Source organism: Cupressus sempervirens, chromosome 5, assembly GCF_028749045.1.
Source record: "Cupressus sempervirens isolate cs-2001-9-10 chromosome 5, ASM2874904v1, whole genome shotgun sequence".
NCBI lineage: Eukaryota > Viridiplantae > Streptophyta > Pinopsida > Cupressales > Cupressaceae > Cupressus > Cupressus sempervirens.
In genome coordinates this window covers 634,562,575-634,588,461 of record NC_143122.1, presented here as the reverse complement: position 1 = coordinate 634,588,461, position 25,887 = coordinate 634,562,575, and the positions used below count along the sequence as shown (strand labels likewise).

Genomic DNA, 25,887 nt, shown 5'->3' with positions numbered 1-25,887 from the left:
CCCTTAATACTATGTTATCGGGTGAGCTAGACAGGATAGGTTGCAGGGCTAGAGGACAGGTTGGTTTTCGAGCAGATTATCAGACTATGGATCACATCTTCACTCTTCGAGCTATTATTGAGGAGGCTAGACACAGATTGGAGAAGGTTTATTGTTGCTTTGTCGATTTTCTTAAAGCTTTTGATTCTGTTCCCAAGGTGGCTCTGTTTGAGAGGCTTAGGGAGATTGGCATCTCTGAGATGTTACGTACTGCTGTTATGAGACTATATGAGATTGTGGTTGGCAGATTCAGGACTCCTGAGGGTTTCTCGGATCCGATCCATAACACCATTGGGGTTAAGCAGGGTTGTCCTCTCTCTCCTACGTTGTTTGGGTTATATATTGACTAGCTCAAGGACTTTCTATGGAGGTTCTCGCTCCCTGGAGATGGTTGTTATCTTCACCAAGTTCTGATCTCCATCCTTCTTTTTGCCAATGATGTGGTTCTCCTTGCTTCCTCTCCAGATAGTTTATAGAGACTTCTTGATGGCTTGGCTTCCTTCTGTGATCAGCAACAGCTTGTGGTTAATTTGAGTAAGACTCGGATCATGATTTTCAATTGTTTAAAGACTTCACATCTCCACTTCTTCTTTTAGGGTCAGGAGATCGAGATCACTACATCCTACACTTATCTGGGGGTTAAGTTTTCAAGACCACGATTCAGTATGAGGTCAGCTATTCAACCTAGAGTTAATAAGGGTATTGGTTCTCTTGCTTTGCTTGAGAAACAGTGTTTCAAGCACCATTTCTAGGATACCTCGTCCAAGTTATCTCTCTTGGACTCTCTTGTGAGGCCTACTGTTCTCTATGGGTCTGTGGTTTGGGGCCCATCTCTTCTTGGTTCTGATTGGGCCTCAATCGAGCGGGTTCAAACTTTATTTTTGAGGCGCATCATTAGATGTCACAGGTTCATTCCTCATAGTATCATTCTTGTGGAGTTCGGTGCTCATCTGTTCAGTCTTGCGGCCATTTTTGATTTGGTTTCGTTCCTCCATTGTCTTCATGGCTTTGCAGACTATGCTGGTGATTGTGATCGACATTCCTATTTAGCTTTTTGTTCGTCTGTCTCTACTGCGAGCGCTAAGTCTGGTTCTCGCGCACGTTGCTAGTATGCACAGGCCTCTTCTTTTCTCGGTTCGATTGGGATTGATATTGACCGCCTCCCCCCTTTTAGTTATCGTTGGATGCCCCAATTCATCTCCTCCCATCTCGGTGGGAGTTGAATGAGCATGTCAGGCTTGACATCTACAGACAGTACATTGCCACTACCTGGGTTAACCCTCTTGGTGGGTTACGCCCGCGGATGTCCTTTTACACGAAGCACTTTTTGGAGATGTCTAATGGTATTATTGTCCGTCCTAGCTACCTTTCCTAGAGGTGGTCTCATGCCTTGCATATTTCTTTGGGATCTTTCAGAGTTGGGTCTTACTGTCTTCGGCTCCAGACTAACCATCATATTGATAGTGGTGAGCGGATTTGTAGGCTTTGTACTTCGGGTGAGTTGGAGATTGAGACACTTCATTTTCCATTGCCCAATTTATTATGAGATCCAAGGGAGGTTTTTCTGCTTGTTTCAGGATTTCTTCTCTCTTTATGATTTTTTTAGCTACTATGATCAGCACTGTCTTGCACTTTATCTTCAAGAGACCACTATGCTCTGTGATAGCACGATCCAGTCACTGCTTCCGCATCGACACTCGTCTACTCAGCTCATTTTTGCTTTTTTCACACCATTATCTCCTTTGCGTGGGGTGAAAAGGCCTTCTAGCTCCACTAGATCTACCAGGCATTCTAGATGCATCAGGGCCCGAACCAGCTATTTGCACTAGTGACACTCCTTTGTGAGTGGCCGCATACAGGACAGGGCCTTTACTCATCGGCATACAAATCATTCAGTGACTGACTTCGTTTAGCCTAGAAACGACTCCTAGTCTCTCTCTCTTTCTTGGCCTCCTCTCTGGTTCTTGGTTTGCTTTCTCTTGTTATTGTATTTATTTTCGGACACCTTTGTGTGTTCCTGCTGCTGTCAGCCTCATTGTTGTAATTTGTCAGCCTCTTTTGTTGGACATTAATATCATTATCTTATCTTATCTTATCATATATTGCTGATTTAGAAGTACAAACTCGCTGAAATTGCAAAATATATGCTAAAATTCCAAACAATTTATGAAGCACAAATATAACCTCTACATGAGATTGCCTTACGAAATCAAAGCATTTCCATCCTCCAATCTGCAAGAAACCAAAAGAGTTTTGTCCTCCAATCCATAGACCCAAGGATTTTCATCCTTGTCTCCTATAACGGACATAGTTAAGCTTATACTAAAATTATACGAAAAACAAAAAGATGAGAATAGGCATTCCAACCTCTAACTTATACCAAACTTTGGCGCCTGAATCCATGCATATGTCCAATACCCCTACATGCTAAATAAAGACAACAAATTAGAAAAAGCTGTCTTCATGCATGTATACCCTTTGCATGCACAACCTTTTAGTTCATGGTTGTATTGCTTTTTATTTATGCCTACTGCTTTTCGTTAATGAATGGATTTTTCAAATTAATGCATTTGGTGCTTTTCCATGCATGCATGCATTGCTTAATGTTCACGAGTCCTCATATGATAACTTGGTATAAGAGGTGATACATCATTATACATTCAAGTCCCTTTGATCTATTCTTGGTTCTTGGACATCAATATCATTTTTTTCTTTTTAAGTTTAATTTTCATGATCAGTGCTTTCTTTTGCAAAGTGAACACTACATTTTACCCTTCTATGAGATGGATAAGACATCAAGATTTTACGTAGACAATTCATTTTTAACCATCTTTTGTTAATCATTGATATTATTGTTTTTCTAGCTGGAAAACACATAGCATAAGTGATGCAAACTATGGAATTTGTTTCTAATGTACATCTTTTTGGTTTTCTAAATTTGTATTTCCTTATGTATGCGTGCGTGTGCACATACAGTTTTAATTGACAGTTTTAACATTTTTTGCAGTGACTTCTTTGTGGTAGTTATATACAATAGAGTCACGGACTTGTTCTTATCTGGCTCATTTTGTTCTTTCCTTAACATAATGTGTTTCTTGACCAAATTTTATGTTTCTACAGTGTAACAACAACAAAAGCCAGGATAGAAGCATCAATTCCACGCAAGCGTGGTCCAGCTATTGCTGGTTATGAGAAGGTGAAAGTAGTGTCTGTATTTTTCTTTGTGCAGAAATAGGACGCTTGACTTTTGGTACTTTTGTAGCGATTTTTACTCTTGTTTATTACTATTGTTGTCATAGTTTTGGTGTTGTTGATCTATTTTGATCATTGACAGATGGTGATATAGTTTCTTTTGCCATTCTTATCTATCATTTGAAATACTTTGAGAAAAATAGTTTACAAGGCTAAGTTTAAATGAAATTCCATGACAGTGGTGGAATTTAATATTTTTAAACAGAGGTTTCGGAGGTAGCGAAAGATTTGAGACAGCAAATTAGCAGGTTTTTGAGGATCATTTGGAAGAAGGTTACTATGTGGAGGATGATAGAATTATGTAACTGTGGTTATGAATGTGATGCAGATTGTGGGGCAATTCTTTTAAAAGACCTAGGGCTAATTTTGAAACTCTTAGCAGTAAAGTGGACAAGGCTGGTCCTGATAGAGAGAGTTTACAAAGCATGGGTTATGATCAACAGGATTTAGATGAAATAATTGACACGTTAGCCAATATGGAAAAATACTGCAAGGAGTAGGGTGGAGGTTTTCTTTAATGCTAGGTAAATTGAAAATATGTGGGCTATTGATTCCAGTTATTTAAAGATCTGATTAGATTGTAGACAAAGCCAACCAGAACTTGGAGTGTGTCCTAATCTGTAAGTTCTTTGGTGCTTGGTCGGCTGCAGATGGTTTAGTAATGTCAATGGTTCAAAAGTAGAGATTCTGCACTATATCTGACTATATATTTTAGGCAAAAGGATATTTATAAATTACAATTACAACCTGCTTAATACAGAGACCAGTTGCTTCTAGGGGAGACACTAGTTTGATGGGATTACAGGACTATACACAAGACCTTGGGACTTCTATTTTTATCTTGAAGAATTTCTCTTGGGTGTGCTCTTATGAATTTGTTTATATATGTTACTACTTGAATTTGAGGAGGAAGACATAAACAACTAGTAGAGGCTCTAGAAGAAATTATTTGTAATCCATATGTTGCAATAAATAATGGAATGCCAACTTATGCATTGGCCAATTCCAATAGAGCTCAAGTGCCATAAGACATGTAGCTTCAAAGGACAGAGGGATTAAACATTGCGTCAAAGGAGGGTGTACAGAATCTAATCATTGAGTGTGACAGAATTATATTCAAATTCAATAGGTAAAGAGGTAATGGGTAGAACTAGATCAGATATAGAGTGCCAAACTAAATTGTTTAAAACTCTGTAAGTCATCATTCTGCTTGACCATGCCACCAATAATTAAATCAAATGTATCAAGTTATCCAGGAAATTGGAAAAAAAATGAGTGAGGAACTTTGTGTTGTGCTCAAACAATCAATTTTAATAATTTATGAAAATAAATACCCCAGTAATACCATTAATGTCTTTATGATCACTAATCAATCATTAATTAGGTGAACCAAATGCACACAGCACAGAAGCTCAAACAGCACCCTATTTTATCTTATAGAGAAGAGAATTGTGAACTACACAAAAATACAAAGAAAATAAGGTGATTTGTCAAGATAGTCAATCTTTGACTTATGCATATAGAAAGCACAAAATGTTTACTCTACCCTAAAATTCAAGTAATGAAAATACAACCCATCTATATATAAAACACTAAAATGGGAGATTCAAACTGTAAATTATAATATACATGGAACCTTGAAGGCTAAGAGAGACACTGAAATGCAATATTTATTAATGATATGGTTAAAAAATCTAGAAAGCTCCAGAGTGTGTGATCTCTCTTATCTCATCCCATTATTATTGGACTAAATAGAGTGACAGTTAAGGACTTTAAAAAATACAAAGAAAATAAAGTGTTGAAGATAGTTGTTTTCTGAGGATGTTTATGTAAATGAGTTTTGTTTTCATTACACAAATAACAGAAACACTTTATTTTAAAATTATCAGATGCTGTTATTTGTGCAATCAAAACAAAATGCATTTACATGGAAAACAGTAAATGGTATGATGGATCCTTAATGGCTAAGAGATACGTAAAAATGCCAACCAGAGAGATATTTATAAGGTGCAAGAGTGTTACAAGTAGAATCGGAAGGAGGGATGATTTGTGGCTTTTGTGCCATGCATTATAATACATATTCATCAATGTGAAGGTGGCTGTCAATAACCAAATGGTGTGAGAGTTTGCATACCTGTAGAAAAACGCCAAAGCTCTGGTGTAGAAAAATGTCGAACCAGTGTTGTTGCTTCTGCTGTAATGGTGAACTGCTGCTGCAGGATGGGAAGTTTCTTCCACTAATGGTGAATCACTATAGCAATCATGCTACCCGTGGCGACATTTTATTACAAATTGCGATGTTCTTTCGTGCACTTTTGAGTTTTTGTTTGGCAGGGTTTTTTAAAGCAATTTAATCATATTTTTTCCCAATTTTAATCGAAAACTTTTGGGCCAGAAATCATTGACCATCTTGACTGATTTTTGGCTATTTACTGGGGAAAAAATCGACATGTCCGATCCCCAATTAATCTGGTATAATTGGGATTTTTCCCGATTTATGCCTCTCTGGTTTAAACAACCACCTTGGTATTATTGTTAATAATTGAAATGTTAATTTTTTTTTGAATAGTTAGGATCACAAAAACCCCGAGGAAGCAAGCATTTTAGGTTAATATCAAGCCATTAAAGTTTCATTTCAATTAACTGGCTTTATGCATTTACTTTTGGTAAGTACTCTTCGAAGGTTCAAATATGTTAAAAATATAAAATAGAAAGACTTTCTATTTATAATATTGTCTACCTCTAAATTGTGTTTTTGGTTTATATACATGAAAAGCATTACTATGAACCTAAGGCAAATCATACTGGTGCGGAATACTAAGAAAAAGGCAACACATCTCTTAACCATTCCATGCCAATGTCCTTTACATCAAATGTAGAAGCATACAAAGAACATGTCTATATATTAATCTGCTTAACATCTACTAGAAATATTCATCCATTCAAGGTCATCTGCTGTGACCTATGTCAGCAACTTGTGAAAAATAGCGAATCTCTTTGATGGTCATTGGTGAACCATGTCCCAACAGCCAATGGTTAATTCTGTGTTAAAATCAATGGAAAATCCCAATTAAATAACAATTTTGTACTGTTAGGGTTTCAGTATGGGTTGGTGGGCTGTAAATGTGTTTTCTGTGCAATTTAAACCCTTAAAAATCATGGACAATTGTGGCTGATCTCTTGATGCTTTCAGAAAAAATCATTTTATTTGGAAATCTTTTTTAAATTGCAAAGATCGGGCTTTTTAGAAGACTTATGCTTCTATCACCAAGCTCATTGACTCGGAGAAAAGAAGCCAGAAAACTGAACCCATGCTCCCAAAAGACTTTGGAGTTCTCCCTTACTCTTCAAATATCTTACAGGAAATCTTGGAATTTGGGCTAATTGTTCATAAAATCATTTTGCTCAGAAAGGTAACATTACTTTTTCACATAATTATTTTTCTGGTCTTCAATGTGCGTAAAAGCTTTGTCAAGTGGCAAGCATGAGAGCATTGTTATTGGATAATCTCCCATAAAGTTTTCAGCTTTGGCAGTAAATCATTTGAATTTGAAACAAAATTGGTTTGCTGCAGAATAAACATTTAGAATTTGTCTCTCCAAAAAATCTGCTTCATAGAACACAAAAATGCATTTTAACAAAGCTAATCGCTGTTAGTCTATTAAAGTTAACTATCAAGGAATCTAGTGAGTGGCAGATTTCTGGGGAATGTATTAGATCTGATTCACATCCGTCTAGCTCTATGTCCTTCTCAAATGTTCAAAGGATTCTAGTCAACTTCCAAGCCAGTTATAGAACAGGAAAATGTGTTTAGATGGTGGCCTCCATCTGTCAAGCCATTAGCACTACTGGAGACCTTTGTTCAAATGTCTGCTTTAGTTCCTGATTCCAGTTCTGTCACATGGATATTTTATTCGGAAATGTGTGTTTGATATTCTTTATCCAAACTCTACAATGCCATATTTGTTTCTTGTTGTAGCTAATTAAAGCTTCGTTTCCATGTCTAAGCATTCTTATTTTCATCATCCTTGCAAGAAAGGGACCCGTTAGGATACTGATATTGTGTTATGGATGGGCAGGCTTTGAAGAAATTTTTTGAGAATGTTTTGCAGGTGAAGTTTCTATTTCCCTTATGGTTCAACATTTAATGGTTTTAATTGTTTCTTAGTTGATTTATAACTTATCTGTACTGTTCTGTGCTATATTTCAGGCAGTTCTTAGGCACTCCGATTTTACTATTGTCCGTTGCATGGTAATTGCAAGCCCCGGATTTACAAAGGTACTCCTTAGTTCTTATCCTGAACTAAATTTAGAGTGAATTGTTTCAGTGCACATAATATGAAATTTCTAGCTACATTTCATGCTTTTTTAACATTGTTTGAAGGTGAAAGTTTGAATTGTAATTAGCTTGCATCATTATATCTTCTTTCTTGGAAGTAAACCAGTGGATATATGGCTCAGGTATATAAGGAGTTGGTAAATTCAATGTATTACTGCATAAAAAACAAATAACTTGTATTCAGTATGATTAGTTATAATTTGATTGGATAAATGTATTTTGCATCACCGTTTCAGGTCACTCTTTGATCCATCATTAGGATGAGGGAGAGCTGAGGAGGTAAAAAAATGGATCATGGAGTGTTATCCAAAAAGTTGATGCAAAATAAATTTTATGCAGTTGAATCCAGAAACTAGTTGTACTCAATATTATGGATTGTGGAAATCTGATGCCATTAATTAAATAATTTGTAGTTAGAAATGCTGATCTGATTGTTTAAACAAATTGCAATAGAATAAACAATTGACTGGAATTCTTTCCTAAATTTTACATAAACCTTACTCTCTGTCACCGTATACTTGTCTTGAAGACGTTTATGGAAATAACACTGGTAAACCAGGACACCCGCACCCAAACATGCAGAGAGAGATCAAGAGCAAAACAGAACCATTAAATAAATAACTTCTAGTTAGAAATGTTGATCTGATTGTTTAAACAAATTGCAATAGAATAAACAATTGACTGGAATTCTTTCCTAAATTTTACACGAACCTTACTCTCTGTCACCGTATATTTGTCTTGAAGACTAGATTTTTATGGAAATAACACTGGTAAACCAGGACACCCACACCCAAACATGCAGAGAGAGATCAAGAGCAAGACAGAACCACTAGGGGAGGGGGGAGAGAGAGAGAGAGAGAGAGAGAGAGAGAGAGAGAGAGAGAGTCTTGTCTGGCATCAGAATAGATCTCACTAAACCTAATTGGAAAGGTTTTTGTCCAAGGACTAGAAGTCTTCTTTTGTCTTTGAGTTTGTCAACAACTTCATAGGCTGCTGACTCTGTGGGAACCACTTCAGCTGAAAGGAACTAAGAAATTTAATCAAATAATCAACTGAATAATACAGAAATGAAAATTCACGACTTTTTATGCCTTTTGACAGTTTTCTCGCCATGGAAAAACTCTGGTTCAGTGGGACAACTGCTAACATTTTTTTTAAGGCTCTTAACTCAATTATTTTATTTTGATTCTGAAACTGACTGCAGAAAATAAATTTCATAATTGCATTATATGATGCAAAATGAATAAAAAATATTGCCAGGGTTATTCATGGAATCAATTTCCTATATAGAAGCAATAGATGTTTGCCAAAAGCTAATTTTAGAGAAAAAGCAGATATGCCCAAAAAGTTTATAGGATCTTTTATATTTTTAGCTGCTTCTCAAGATGCTATTCATTTCTATAAATAAATGTTAAAATTTCTTTTACCATTCAGTGTGCCCTTTATTCACTTGGTTCCTTTTTCTTTTCAAATTTTCTTAGTAATGTTAATGTTAGCTGTGGACAGCTTGGAATATAGTGAGCTATCTCTGTATACCAATGTGATTGGATAATATTAAGAGCCTCTCCTTATTTAGAGCAGCAAAGCTGGCACTGGGGATTGTTTCTGGCCTTCTTGTGCCAGTATGCGCTGTAGTCTTCACTGGATTTTAACATGACTACTAATATTTAATTTCTTTTTGTCTCTAGTTACTATTTTTGTCTTTATCGAGCTTTAGAATTAGCATAATTTTTTTTCGTAAAATAGAGATTTAATGATCTTTTTGAAATTCAAACTTGTTTAAGGGGGTGGAAATATATTATTTAAGACTGGCTTCTAGGAGAAAGTTTTTACATCTATTAAAGGAGAAAGTTTTTACATCTATTAAAGGAGAGAGTAAATTTTCCTTAGCTTTTCTTGTAATAGAACCTTAGTTACCCAGGTTCGCTGGTATGGCCTCCAAACCAGGCCTGGGTTTGAACCAGTACCGAATTCGGGTCCAATTCGTCAAAAAATTGCGTAGATTTTAATTTTTTTTTTGTGTATCAACAGCTCCTTGATTTTCCTGCATGATGTTATAGTGTAGGCATCCCAGGTTGCATCTTTGACATAGAGAATGTTTAATTGCACAAAATGGACTAGATTAGATCATGAATGTGGAGACGATGAGCTTCTTCAGTGGTAGACATGAACAGGATAAATGTACCATTGAGGGATAGAACAATGCCGCAGGTATAAGTCTGCTTCTTTTATAACATGATACACTTCTTTCCAAGCTCAGCTTGCTATATGCCTGTTGTAATAAACAGAGCTTTTGACAAAGTAGCTCGCTTGTTTGTATTCAACTTGTCTAGCAAGGCCTAAGATATGCCAATCAATTGGACAATGCTTTGTAATGATGCTATGATTACAAGTTTAAAGTTTATGGTGTTTTTGTTGTTTAAATGATTAAATCATATGATTTTATGATTCTCTGTGACATTCTAATTTTAACTTATGCTTCTAGGCTTCATTAATATATATATATATATATATATATATATATATATATTTAACATGTTTTTGTACGGACAAACCCAAACCCTTTTCCAAAATTTTGCCGTATCAGCGAACCGGTTCTTTGAACCTGTATTTCGAATCAAACTCGAACCGTTAACTAAGAATAGAACCATTATTGAGTGAAATTATTTGAGAGATGAACCAAGTGAAAAACTTTTGTTTTTTGAATTCCTATGGGGTTTTCCACTAGTTATCGAATTTATGATTTGTGAAGTTGCAGTTCTCAACTCTTCTATTGTTTCTTTTCAGTTTTCTGTTGTTTATTTTGAATTGTTTCAAGTGTCCTTACTGAAAAGAAAAAACTTATTTTTACATCAGGATCAATTTCATAGCTATATGTTGCTTGAGGCAGAAAGACGGGAGTTAAGATCCATCATAGAGAACAAGTCACGCATTATTCTTGCTCATGCTTCTTCTGGATACAAGTATGTTTCTCAGGCATTTCTTGTGATGGTTTTTTCAATTTTATTTCCCCAAAAGACTGGAAATTTATCTTTCTGCAGATTCTAGAGTTTCATGCAATTCCTTTTTATCATGTATGCCTAAAGATGGCAAAAAGGTTGGTTTCGCAAGGTGGCATGCCATATAGTATTCTCTAGAAATGGGGAGAATGAATCTCAGGAAACGATATGGCTTCCAAAGTAGCATATTTGAACCTGCCTGGCCTATCATTTATAATTTGAGGTTTTAAAAACAAACTATAGATATTAGGGTAGCAACGATTACAAAAAATCAGCCATCCATGTCTCCAAAATCTCCTTCTTGGTATGGTTTTCTGGGAAAGCACATCTGGCAAAATAAAGATTCAGAAGTAGGAATACTGAGGCAAATATTAATATGGCTCACAATTCAACATAATTTTTCTGGAATATTGAGCACAAGTTCGGATGCTTGTGATTAAATGTTCTCCTTACAGTTGAATCTAATTCTTTTATTATTATTGTCCTTCAATCAGTTATATATCAGTAATTTGAATCAATATGTTCTTGAGACATGAAATAGTAAGATATCACTGCAATTAACGGCATTGTGTTATGATCTAATATCTCTTAGTAAGTTCTAACCTATGAGTAGTTACTGACTTACAACACATTTGACTCAGCCAAAAGCATGGATGGTATTGTATATTTGTTCTTCTTAGGTGCACGATTCATGGAGATGAGCAATGCTTCAGAATTGTTGTCAATGGAAAGATTATGGTTTGTTACGGTTCTTTGTGAAAAGATCACAAGAAATACTTCAGAATTGTTGTCAACAGAAAAATGCACATGGAAAAAATCATGTTGATTTTTATTAAAATATATTTGTTAGGCACTATTTTGAGGGTTTTCAATAGTTTTTAATAAATCAAAGTGCAGCTTTAGAAAAAACAAAAATCTTTCTAAGCTCGTTGTTGTCTGTTTTGGATCATCTCTTGCTAGGGGCTATGGCATAGGATCAATTTCACTTGCAACTGAGGTTTTCCTTACTAGTCGCTACACGAAAACTATTATAGTAAATCGATGTTGTATTAAATAGAGGAGTCGAAAGCTCCTTATATACATTTGTAAAGACAATGTTTAGATTATGAAACAAATGTGAACTAAAGATGAAAATAGAAACTATGTAATAAACTGAAGACTAAGATGACTATTAAACAAACATTACAATATTCTAATTCCCTCCATTAATGCTCATCATCGTACTACCCTGCGAAAGACTACATGTTATGCGGTCATAATTTTTTCAAAACACCCTGGTGGTGCCGAGACCCTCCTTCGATCTGTAGAATGTCAATGACCAAGAGTAGCCAAAGTCATAGAGAAGGTTGTCCCCTTTTTCAAAATGGTTTGCAACAAGAGGCAAGAGCCTGCCACTGACTTTGCTACTGAGATGAGTCTGTTACTAACCCTCCCGGAATCTGCAAAACATTTGACCAAAAATCATCACAAAACACCCATCCTGATGTTGGATAAACGATCGTCCTTCCCTGTAGATAGATACATACATTAAGAACAACTGCCACGATTTTGTAGAAAATCGCAAAACCTGCAAACTTTTGCAAATGCATAGGGTGCCCCAAAATAAACTGCAAGATATCATTGTTGAAGTTAGCAAAGCATAGGATTTTTTAGAACAAATGGTAAAAACTCGAAAATGTGAGTCTTTGACACTAAATCCTGTGAACTTTGTGGATTACATAAACCATAAACGATTTTCGAGGTGAAAAATTGATCAAAAGCAGAAAACAGAATTTAAGACACAAATTAGAGAATACAAAAGTTTGTTTTGAGGTGAAAATGGTATAACCCAAGAAATAATTTGAGGAAAAAATTACTAAAGTCCAGATAATTTATTTGAGAAAAATTATTAAAGCCCAAAAGATAGTGAGAGAAAAGATCAAGGCGCAAACACAAAGTTTAATATTTTTCCCAGTTTCTTATTATTTTTTGATACTTTTTTTTTTCTATGAATACTAATTTACCACTCTAGATTAGGTGCCTTTAAGGCAACTTTTGAACCAAACAAATTTCAATAATTTCACAAAATCGAAAGAAATTCTCAATTTACCTTACTCAAGATATGATTCATCAATTTTATGCAGTCTTGTACATTTTCCATCTTTGACCTTGTACAACATAGATGAGAGCATTTGAAAATTATTAAAGCCCAAAATATAGTGAGAGAAAAGATCAAGACGCAAACGTGAAATTTAATCTCCCAACTTGGCATCCTTCTAGTCTGCATATCCCTCATTCGGTGAAGACAATCTCACAAATTTTCCTTCGTGGCTCAAGGAGGGAGATCACAATGGTGCGAGGCAGTGGGGTGTTCAAGAATGCTCAAGGCCATGCTCTCGTTGAGACCGTTTCCCACACACTCAAAGAAATGGTGCTGAAACTCACTGTTTGTTGTACCTTTGAGTGAAGTCATCCTCATGTTTGCTATAATTGTTTTTCCTTACTGCCGATACTCCTCTTTTTTTAAAAATGACTTATTTTTCCCTTCATATCAATGATGTTGCTGATATTCTGGTTGCTTGCTTGGAGGTATCCACACGGAGATACTCTGCAGGCAAAATTTATTCTTCTAGGTTTCCCTTGATATTATACATAAAGTCTGAAAGAATCTTTCATTTGCAAGTCACAGTCAAACAGTATATTCATTCCCTCATGGTCTACTAATCTATCTTTCATTACATATGCAGTCCAGCTTTGATACAATGTTAGATTTCTCGGATCACTGCAAATGTACTAACACTGTCATATTATTTGATATGTGTTTTCCAAATGACAACGTCCTCTTGTATTTGTATGAGGAATAATTCAAGAGAAGAGACATGTCCCTTCATGAGACATGTCTATTCATCAATATAATTAATATAATGACAAATTTAATTATAGTTGTATTATATATATTATACACACACACACACACATATATAAGTATATTAATTTCTTCTTGATCTCACAGGTTTATCCTACTAAAGCTACCAAAATATCAATAGGGGGCAAGGGGGCGGGGAAACCAGTTTCTGGGTTAGATTTTTTTCTCCTGGGCAAGGGAGACAGTTATATAAAAAATAGGGGAAATTTAAATGTATAGGGAGATTTTAAATATTCATATGAAGGCATGGATAAAGCATGTTTATATATGCTATAAAACCTTAACATATAATGTTTGTGTTAAATAATTTAAATTGAGAGCTCACATGAGAGTGGAAGTTAGGCAAATTATCAAAACTCAAACATTAATTTTATGGGACAGCAAAAGAACAGTTTTTTGGAAGTTTCCATGTTTACGGAACATCCCTATTTCCAAGACGAGTGTAATTATGCCAATGTAGACACCTAAATCTGATTAATAATTTTGTAATCAAATTTGGAGTTAGCTGTCTCCTAGGCATTTTAATTAAATATTGTCATTTAATTAAACTAGGTCAATCCTCTAATTAATTAATTATAGTCCAATTAATTAAATATGCAACCTTGGCTATTTAACTAATTAATCTCCCTTCTATTAATTGAAACAAAAATTTTCTATTTGGTTTAATTAATTCATTTAATCCTTTTCCTCTATTACTGAATTAAATAAATCACATTTAATGCAATTTGAGTACATGGCCCTCAACTTTAACCACCTTCTAACCAAACCCCAAACCGCATAACCCATGGTTTTAACACAATCCAACCCATTCACACATACTAAACTAACTAAATTAGTTAATTACCATTGATTAACTAATTAGCTCTCCACTCATTTTCTTTCCTCCCTCTTTTCTTTTTCCTAATCCTCCCACTTGCCCACTAATCCTAGCCTAATCCCATCCTAAACATTTGCAACACCAAGGATTAAGAAATCCAAAACCAAGCCTAAGTCAACCTCCCATCACATCTTCTCAAATCCCCAACCATATGCATTTAATTTAAATGCTCTTACACATCCTCTTACACCCTTTTCCCTATTCCGACTTCCCAAAATGGTCATAATCCTCAAGGCTTGGCCTTTGGGATTTGAGACAAGATGGGTCTTTATGGTATATCTTCCCAACCCGCCATGTCCTCCCTCTATGAATTTGAAGAAGCACAATCCATGCGCTCCCCTTCAAATGCAACCTAGTCACTCCTCATCTCTGCATCTTGACCGTCCATTCCTCTCTCTCTTTGCCTATAAATTGAACCCTCTGTTAGAAAGGATAGGGTTGTAGTTGCACCAAAAGATTGACCTGTCAATGCCTGATACAACCAATAGTCTTATAAAACCACAGGAAGTGGTTAAGCCATGTCATGAATCTTGCGAGAGACACTGGTCCACTATCAACAATCCCCCTCCCAGCGTCACTCAACTTAGCCTGCAAGATTTGAACCTATGACCAAGCTCTAATACCAATTGTTAGAAAGGACAGGGTTGCCGTTGCACCAAAAGATTGACCTGTCAATGCCCGATACAACCAATAGTCTTGTAGAACCACAAGAGATGGTTAAGCCATGTCATGAATCCTGCGAGAGACGCTGGCTCACTGGCAACTTCCTCTTCCCTTCATGAATTATCCACCATCTAGAGCAAAGTCATAATGCCATTTTGAATCCAAGGCAATAGATAAGCATTCGTATAATATCAAAATCCTTACTCACCATTAGAAGCTTGAGCGAAAAACATTTGAGCACACATCCATCTCATTGGACAAGTCCACATATCGAGGAAAGCTATTTGGGTGTATGAGGTTTGCATCTTTTTGGGTTATTAAAGGTTTTCTTTGTCTTCTCATATATGTTGTATTGATTCAGTTGTTTGAGTGCTTTCTTTGTTTATTGCATTCCTTTAACCACTATTTCCTTGCATACAGCCAGAATTATATTCCCGGGTATTACTGAATTATATTTGATGCCTTATTTGATCACATACAATCATGTTTACTTAATGACCCTTCACTGAAGCCAACTCTGAAAATGTGAACTACTGTTATATGAAAGAACCACATAATTAATCCAAATTTTAGAGAACCATACAATGTCCAAACTAAGATATGCAGAGCCACAAGCAAATGCAAATTTTGGAACACAACATTCTAACTTCCCCTTTGGTGTAGCAGTTCCCTTAGAAAGAAAGAAATAAATTATATTAATGACCACAGATGACCAAAAGTTGGTCATTTAATATTAGAACAAAAAGATGATAAAAGTATTATAACAGATAAGTTACCTCACTTACCTACTCACCAACACACTCTTAATCGATTGACAGTGTTCTTTGAAACAAGTCTCAACAGAAAACTCCAACATTTAAGAGTTGAGAAAGCATTAAGCAAAAGCAATCTTCACAACAGTGAACCGACAAAGAATTCTTTTTAACACTTTTCAGACATAAAAATTATAGAACCAACAGAGTATTTGATATTGCATAAGGAAACATTCCTTGATGCCAAACTTGGAAAATGTAACATTTTTTCAAGAACCAAGATACCTGGACAATTAGTGTGAGGCAAATTATAATACATTGGAAAGCAGCTGACATCCCAAATCTCTTTACGTATTTGTAGGAATCGGGATTTTATTAAATAATTATCCTTAAATGGTCGAATATGACAACAAAAGCTCCTAAATTTGGACTACTCAATATAAAATGATTACATGTCGGACAAACATTAGGTTTCTATGTCAAGTGAGAAATCAGCATGTGTGTTGTTTTAAACTTTTACCATTCACACATTAATTGGTTATCATGAAATAGCTGTTCATAGCAGCATTTGGATGGGAAAATTTTAGGCAATGCATGACCAAGAATTCTCCCAACTCAGTGAAAACTAACTTTAGCAAATAAATGAATGTAGTTAAACTGTTAAACTCAACATTATAATTCTAGCCAAATCCGTTGCTGAGTAATTTGACATGTCCTTTAGCTTCCTATAATCAAGTTTATAGTTACTAAACATGGTTGGAACTGAAATCTATTGAGGATGCACTGCTCAGATCCAATTTGGGCCATTTTTTTGTTTATGTCTATTGGATCTAAAATATTCTCAAAACAAAAGGTACACAAAACTAGAAGCAAAATTATAAAAGAATTAAATTAAAAGCCAAAATGAAAAATACTAAATCATGTCCAAATATAATTTTATTTAATTTTTTGACATTGCTTATAATTTTAAGCACAATTATAACCTGTCATATTTTCCAGACAGAATCAAACCTTTTATGAGATCCCAAATTTCTTGACCTTCCCCTTTTGTCATTGTCTTTGTCTGTGTAGTCACTCCCTACACATGTCCCTGCATTGTCTTGCTCCATCTATTCTCCATGGAGCTCCCATTTCGCCCTGCCTCCACTGTCAAATTGAATAGCAAAGCTTGAAGCATCTAACTTCCTTCTGGGAGTACCTTCAATATGAATCAGTTTTCAACAGAGCCTAGTGATATATCCTTCCAATTTGATACAGACTTGCTTCTCCTACTCAGTTTGATTTAATAAGTTGATTTTCAGATCCTATCTAGAGCACCATTGAGGTGAAGCAAGGCTGCCTTCTCTCCCCTACTCTTTGGTATTTACATTGACGAGCTCAAGGTTTTCCTTCGGGACTTCTTGCTACCTGGCGATGACTGCTTCTTGCACCAGCTTTTGATCTCCATTTTTCTTTTTGCTGATGACATGGTTCTTTTAGCCTCTTCCCCAGAGGGGCTTCAATGGCTTCTGGATGAGTTGGCTTCCTTGTGCGATTCACGTCATCTTTTTGTGAGCTTGGGTAAGACACAAGTGATGGTCTTCAATTGCTTGAAGACCTCATATCTCCACTTTTACTTTTAGGGTGAGGAGATCGAGATCACTTCCTCCTATACTTACTTGCGGGTTAAGTTCTTTGAACCACGTTTTAGTTTGAGACCTGCCATGTAGCCCCGAGTTAACAAGGGCCTATGTTCCCTAGCTATGCTTGAGAGACAGTGTTTTAGACATCACTTCCACGATACCATGACCAAGATGTCCCTCCTGGACTCCTTGGTTAGGCCGACTGTCCTCAATAGTTCTATTGTTTGGGGCCCCTCTCTTTTTTAGTACAATTGGACTTCGATCGAGAGAGTCCATGATCCGAATTAAGATTTTGGACTACAATACCTGGCGTAGAACTTGCGGTATTGTGATGTAATTGAAAGCGATAGAAATATAACAATAGATTTCTATAAGCCAAAAAGTGATTCAATGTATTCAAAAATAGAGTTTACACATAGATTGATGGCTCCCAAGCGTCACCTCTCTCCCTTGGAAATGAAAATGAGAAGTCCACTTATTTTTCAATTGCAAAAAATAAACACTAAAAACTACTAAAACTATGAAAATGTATATTAAAATTAATGTCTAGATTTAAATGTAAAAATGCAAAATACTAAATCATAGAAAATACCAACAAAATAGATTTTAGTATTTCCCCATTTCTTGTGTCAACATCCTTCTACATCTTCTTGAAATGTGTTCTAATTAGTCCAGATCCTCCTTTGATGCATTAATAGATGTCATCAGTCCACTCCGCACCATACCATTTTGGCTGAGTTTGGGGCTCATCCTTTCAAGCTTGGGGCCATCTTTGACTTGATCTAGTTTCTCCATCGGCTTCAGAGCTTTGTAGACTCCACTAAGGGTCACCATAGATATTTCTACCTAGTTCATCGCTCCTTTCGAGGTGGTGGCGGTTTCTGATTTTGTTGGCAGATCTCGTTGTTGGTTTGCCAAGGCTTGTGCTCTTCTTGGTTCTATTGGGATCGTGATGGACCTCCTTCCTCCTTTCCAGTTCTCTTGATGCCCCCACTCACCTCCTTCCCTCTCAGTAGGAGTTGAATGAGCACGCTAGGACCGACATCTACAGACGGTATAATACCAGGACATGGAGCAACCCCTAGTGGGTCTTCGTCCGAGGATGGCTTTTTATACTGAGCACTACATGGATATCTAGGACGCGATTATATGGGGGATCTTTGTTCGAGGATGGCTTTTTATATTGAGCACTACATGGATATTGGGGACACAATTATTATACACCCTTGGTACCTCACCCGCCACTAGACTCATGCCCTCCACATCTCCTTGGGGGCTTTTAGAGTGGGCTCACACTGACTACGTATACAAACCAATCACCAAATTGATGGGGAGGACATGATTTGTCACCTTTGTTGCCCGAGGAGGTGGAGACGAAGGCTCACTTTGTTTTTTGTCGTCCTACCTACTACAAGACTGGGAGAGTTTTATTGTTTTCTCAGGGAGTGTCGGTCCCTTTCTTCCTTTAGATGCACTAACCAGCAATGCCTTTCCCTCTATCTCTAGGAGGTCTTACAACTTCAAAATCACAGTCTTTAGCAATAGCTCCCACCGAGCCATACTTCTGACTAGCTCATCACTTCCTTCTCTCTCGGGTCTCTTACTCGGGGAACGAAGTGGTCTCGGCCATTCTTCGGGTCACACCAGGTCAGTGAGGTCTTGTTGTGGGTACACTCTATAACATCACACTATTTCGTACAATTCTTCAAGACAATCCAATGCCTCTATTCGCCTTGGACCATATCCTTCTATTCTAGACTATTTCTTGTTTGTGAGGAGTACCTAGTCTTTTCTTGCTCTTGTTTTTGTTCTTTTGTTCTCTTGCTTGTTCTTTCTGCGAACACTGTTTGGTTCTCCTGCTGCTTGCGGTTACTTGTCCCTTAGACCCACGTGGTCTCTTGTTGGACATTATGTTTGGTCTCAAAAATGTAATTTGGAAAATATCCCTAGAATGATTATGGCTCCAAATATGCAATCTTGGCCAATGAACAGGTTTGACCCCAAGAAGTTCAAATCATCCACTATTTTTTTATGAATCTGAAGCCTGAGGGATAATTAAAACACTTAGCAACAAAACAAACAATGAAGAGAGTGTGTCGTTAAACCAAACCACGAGTTCAATCTTCCACTATTATGTGAGTGATAGCATGTGCAAATAGATCTAAGAATGTCTTGTTGGTCCTGTATCCAATCTCTAGCTAGTGGTGCCGTGTTGTCCTGTAAGGCCAAATCTACGAATGATAGTGGCTCGCTGCCATAGAGAGCTCGAAATGGTGTCATCCAAATGGACATGTGATAGGAGTTGTAGCAGTACTCCCTTAAAGACAACCATTTAACCCAAGCTCTTTGTTGCCTTGCCACATAGTTCCAGAGATAACCCTCTAGCCATTTATTTACTATCTCAGTTTGTCCATTTGTCTGAGGGTGGTAACTCGTCTTGGGTGTCAACTCAGTACCTGCCAATCTGAATAACTCCTGGCAAAAGGTGCTAAGAAATTTGTTATCCCTGTCATTCACAATGGTCCGAGGTAGGCCATGTAGACGAAAAACCTCTCGAGAAAACAACTCGGCTAGATGAGAGGCCGACCAATCTGCCACTATAGTATAGAAATGAGCAAACTTAGTCAATCTGTCCACAACCACAAAAATGGAATCTATGTTTTGAACCCTTGGCAACCTTGTAATAAAGTCCATAGAAATGCCCTCCCATTTCTATGCTTGAATAGGAAGAGGCTGTAATAATTCGACTGGAAACTCGTGCTCCGACTTGTTCTTCTGACAAGTTTGGCACTCTGACATGCTAAAGGACATCATCCTTGAGGCCCTTCCATGAAAACCTTTCTTTGACTTGCCTGTAGGTTTTAAAATAACCTAGGTGTCTGGCTGATGGTGCATCATGAAGGGCATTCATGATTTTTACCTTGAGCTTAGACTTGGGCATGAGGGAGATCCTATCCTTATAAAAAATCATATCATCGATTACCTTGTACTTGCTGTCTTGGAGTTGTCCATCCATGATCTGACAAGCTTGAGTATTCTTAGAATACTCAACCAATAACTGGGACTTCCAATCTGCTGATATTTTTGAAATGACACAACACTCTACTACTGGAGTCTCCTAGAAAGTGCATCAGCAACTATATTGTTCTTACGTTTGACATACTCTATGTCAAAATCATATGCTTGAATCTTGCTGACCCACTTTTGTTGTCTTTCATTTAGATCCTTCTATTCTAAGAAATATCGCAAGCTGTTGTGGTCTGTCTTAACTGTGAATTTTCCACCCACCAAGTACTGTGTAAACTTGATTAAGGTGTGCATAATGGCTAACATCTCCTTGTCATAGGTGGAGTACAATCTCTCACTTTCCTTGAGCTTCTGGTTCCCATACGCTATCGGATGCCTGTCTTGCATTAGAACTGCACCAATTCCGTTTCCTGAAGCATCGCACTCTAAGACAAAGGGGCGAGAGAAGTTGGGAAGTGCTAGAACCGGGCATGTGCTCATCACCTTCTTGAGCCTATCAAAGACTACCTCTGCTTCATCTGTCCACCTGAATGCCCCTTTCCGTGTGAGATCGGTGAGGGGAGTTGCTGTCTGAGAGAAGTCTTTAATGAATCGCCTATAATAAGAACAAAGACCGATGAAGCCTCTCAAATCTGATACATTCCTCAGAGGCGACCAATCTAGGATTTGCTTGTATCTTTTCCTGTTGTACCTTAACCCCATCTGCACCAATCATGTGTCCAAGGTAAAGAATCTCAGGCATCCTGAACTCACACTTTGATTCCTTCGCAAACAATCAGTGCTCTCCCATAATGCTAAGTACCTCATCTAAGTGTTGCAAATGCTCCTCCCAAGTCCTGCTAAAAACCAGGATATCATCAAAGAAGACCAGCATGCTCTTGTGCAACTGCTTTTTAAAAATATGGTTCATGCATGACTGAAATGTGGCAGGCGCATTAGTGAGCCCAAATGACATTACCAAATACTCATAGTGTCCATAGTGGCATCTAAAAGCTGTTTTTTGCACATCCTCCTCATGAACATGTATTTGATGGTATTCAGATCGAAGATCTATCTTCAAGATATAGACTGCCCCATGTAGCTCATCTAATAACTTATCAATAAGGAATAGGGTACCTATTCTTAATGGTCCTCTTGTTGAGAGCATGGTAATTATACACATGCGAAGAGTACCATCCTTCTTCACCAAAACTACCGAAGAAGCAAGAGGGCTGGAGCTGGGTTTGATGTGTCCCATGTCTAAGAGTTTCTTAATTGTTCTTTCTATTTCCTCTTTATAGTGCCTAGGGTGATGATAAAGGGTAGTAATGACGGGCTTGGGGCCCTCCTCTAACTTGATGATATGCTCAAACCCTCTATCTGGGGGAATACCTGGGGGTATGTCCACAAAAACCCTCTTGTGCTTATCAAGTACCGGCTGAATGTCACAGTGAAACTACTATCCTGAGCCTAATGTAGCCTTAGAGGAGATGAAACAATGTGCCGCCCACTCCATGTCATCACGCCTCATAATAGCCTCCATTTTGTGAGCTGAAATCACTTTGAGTTCACCCTTTGGCATGGCCTTGAGAATCACCTGCTAACCCTCCTGTAAGAATTCTAGCTGCATCTTATTATGATCAATTGTATACCTGCTGATAGTCTGTAACCACTGCCTACACAATATGGCGTCTAACCCATCCAAATCAACAACATAAAAATATGCCTCTAGAGGATAGTCATCAAAGTGAATCGAAAGCCCTGACACTTTCCTTGTGCACCTTTATCTATCACCCCTTGCTACTTTAACTTCAAACTGTGTTATATCATCAACCTGTAACCTTCTCTTTGATACCTAGCATGTGCTTATGAAATTATGTGATGCACCTGTGTCTAAGAGGCACACAATACACTGCCCTCTAATTATGCCCTTCAAATGAATTGGGTGACCATTGGGATTGCTAGAAAGGGAAGCTATAATAGGGGACTGTCTAGGAGTGGATTCCTTCTTCCTCTCTTTAAGAGGTTGCTCCTCACTTCCTTCCTCATCGGTGCCTCCCTGCTGCTCATCCTCCTCTTCCGAAAGAACCTCAGCATAATGTATTTTACTCTTGCCAAGGCACCTATGATCCGGTGTCCATGGCTCCCTACAAGTGAAGCATAGCTTCTTCGTTCTCAATTCGTTCCGCATCTCAAAGTCCAACGTTGGGGGGGAAGTCTTATTCTGATTCTTGTTCTTTTGAACCGAAGTGGACGCCATATAATATTTCTTAAGAGGTTGTAGTATCGAAGAAGGTGAGTCCAGATCATGTGCGATCTTAATAGCATCATCCAAGGTGTTTGGTTTAAAGACCTTGACCAAACCCCTAAATCTGTCCTGTAAACCCTCTGTGAACAGCATTACCTTACGCTTTTCTGTCATATCCGGAACCATAACCGAGATCCGCTGAAACTCATCAATGAAGTCATTTAAAGATCCACCCTATCGCAACTGCACCAAATCCCTGTAGTAGACCTCAATGTCCTTCCTGTCAAAACGAGTGATCAACTTAGAGTTGAAAGTGTTGTAAGATGTAATAAGACCATGATCTTGGGTGACTAGCCCATGATGCCACCAATCATATACTGCTCCCTCTAAATGCATTGTGGCAATTTAATAGCTTCTGTTTCCGGCATGGGTTTAAGTGTCAGGTAGGTGTCTAGCTTGTGAATCCAAGCTCTAGCAGACGTCTTATTGCTGCCATAAAAAATGGTGAGAGATAACTTGTTCACGACATGCTTCAAATCCCTATTTGGTGCCCTAGGCCTCCTGTCCTGCTGTGTTCTCTTTGACTCCCTTTTTTGATTCATGCATTGAATAAAACTCAAATTCTGTTTAAACGGATGAGGGAACAGATCCGCACTCATCATACATAGCCATAACATTATCTGGAAGTAAGCCTGTTGCTGTAGGTTGGGCTAACTCTTCCTCGGCATTAATCTCAGCGAAAATGGGCATCAAGGGTCTATCAGTGTTCCATGTGGGGGCCCTAGCAGCTTGGGTGATCCTGCCACACTACCACCTCCATTATGTTGACTTGGTGCTCTCCTGGGTATCGAGGCTAGCTATTGCATAGTACCTATAAGTTGCTGAAGTGCGTTAGCGAAATTATTCTGTCCATTGCTAATAATGTGCAGGGTTTCCCTCACTTATCGTTCCTGTTCATTAGCCTCTCGGGCCATTTGAGTGACTTGTATCTGCTCCTGTGTGCTTATATCGATATTAACACTTACCACAGTTGATGCCACACACTCCCTGATATTCTCAGATGCGTAGGAGATTGCTAGTACGAATTCCTAGTTAGTGTAAAGAGAACTCACAACTACTTCTATTGCTAACAACTTACTTCTGAATGTAGGTCCGATTTGATGCAGGGTCTTATACTGCAAACTTCATGCCTGAACTTGGGTGCAACTTCAAGGAAATGTTGGGGCAACGTCCAGCCTCCCAACTCTTCTAAGGGGTTTCGTCCTTAGAAAAAAACCAGTCACATTTAAGTAACCAATTTTGTCTTTCAATGTATTCTTATATTCATGGTGTGAATCCCAAGAAAGCTCATTGCCTTTATAACTTCAATATGAGGGAGAGCACAAACAACTAGGCAATGTGGGATAAAAACCATTTTTCCTCTTTTAGTCACTCAAGTTACTTTTGTTATAAAATGACTTTTCATAAAGTAACTTTATAAATCCACTTTATAAAATAAAGTGACTTAACTATAGAAAAGCTTCTCAAACTTTAATATTTCCCCAAATGTAACCAAATAAATTCCTATGACTGGCTAGCATCCTCTAGATTAATGCCGTTAGCCTATCCGGATGGAAAGATAGACCAACAAGGCACCAAAAACGCTTAGCGCGGAGAAGGGGACATTACACTTTGGATTCTACAAAACCTGGGTGGGTGTACCCTTTCTCTAAGTTTAGTGATTTCGTAGCAGATTTAATTGACTTGCAATAACTATTACTAAATCCTTTGTCCTATAAAGCAAAATAAAAATGTTATAGATCAGTCCCTTATCCAACTTGGGCACATAGTCAGCTTCTCCCAAGGGCTCGTGTACTTTCACAAAACAATCTAGAAATTTTTGTGGACCATCAGCTACACAGTTCTATAAATGCAGATAAATTGAGTTTAGAAAGCTAACCAGTCTAAATGTTTTTAAATTCTTTTAAAGAAACCAAATAGATAGAAAATGATTAGACAACACTTCGCAATGACTTCCTATTCGTTCAAGTCAACTTTCAAAAAACTTGAATCTACTACACAAGTTTTAAAGATAGCAATTAAACATATAGTTTGATTATTGTGAAAGACTGCTCTTGAAAAGAACAAAGACATATTGCACCCAAAATATAGAAAAAGGCCTACATATTCGTATTATATTTCCTTTGTTACATTTTCATGCTTGTTGTATATTCTATCTATATCTCCTTCGCTATATATATATATTCTATCTATATCTCCTTCGCTATATATATATATATAGAGAGAGAGAGAGAGAGAGAGAGAGAGAGAGAGAGAGAGAGAGAGAGAGAGAGAGAGAGAGAGAGAGGGACAAAAATGGTTGCATTTCTTTGAAGAGGAAGCGACAAGCTTCCAACTGTTATATGTTTTAATTTTCAGTAGTTACATAACTTTTATTTACAAAAAGCCCAATAACCGTCGATTCTTGCAAAATGACACTTTAGCTTTCAGATCATCCAAGAATCATCAAATCCCCAATTTTTCGATCACATCTTCAATTTGTTCCTCGAAGTCAATCAGGTCAATCCCGAAGTTGATGAAAAGAGCCTGGAACTCTACCTTTACTTGCTCCTTTTCAAGCACGGCCATGTCTTCTTTGGGATTAGCAGGAATGCTTTGTGAAGCTACCATAAGACTAGTCAGAATATCGTGTTAGTTACCATGACACCATTATGGGTGGCTTCCAAACTCATCCTTGGATTGCTCTAATTAATCCTTGTCCAATATTTTCATATAAAGGATTTGCATATATTTGCATATTCCATCTCTGCAATCCTATACAAAATTCTTGATTTGCACCTTCTTCTTGCTGAACAGGGGCATTGATTATGTTGATTTCTTCTACTGATTCTTAATTTGTTTCATCATCAGCTACAGAATCGAAATCAAGGTTAACCGTTATTATCATCATAAATAGAAGGCTCTGTTGTTTCTTCATTCTGAGTTACAAGAGAATAACATGATCGATTTAGAGGATTTGTAAGCGAATAATCCATATTATTGCAAAACATAGAAGGGTTTTGCGATATTCTTTTGTCAAATTTGAACTTCATTATCTGACCAAACTTCTCGACCTTCTCAATGTTACTGGCAATTAAGAATACTTCATACAAATCTCTTGGTTCTTCCATTCTAACCTTGAAATT

At 37.3% G+C, this 25,887-nt stretch overlaps 1 protein-coding gene across 1 annotated transcript in view; it reads left to right on the top strand.

Annotated features, from left to right (window-relative positions):
* PEL1 (Eukaryotic release factor 1 (eRF1) family protein) overlaps positions 1-25,887 on the top strand; it is a 96,472-nt gene that overhangs the window by 54,363 nt on the left and 16,222 nt on the right. The window contains exons 8-11 of the mRNA XM_089832151.1: positions 3,160-3,235; positions 7,371-7,403; positions 7,502-7,570; positions 10,487-10,593. Of these exons, the coding sequence (XP_089688277.1) occupies positions 3,160-3,235; positions 7,371-7,403; positions 7,502-7,570; positions 10,487-10,593 (285 nt within the window). The remainder of the gene's footprint in view (positions 1-3,159; positions 3,236-7,370; positions 7,404-7,501; positions 7,571-10,486; positions 10,594-25,887) is intronic.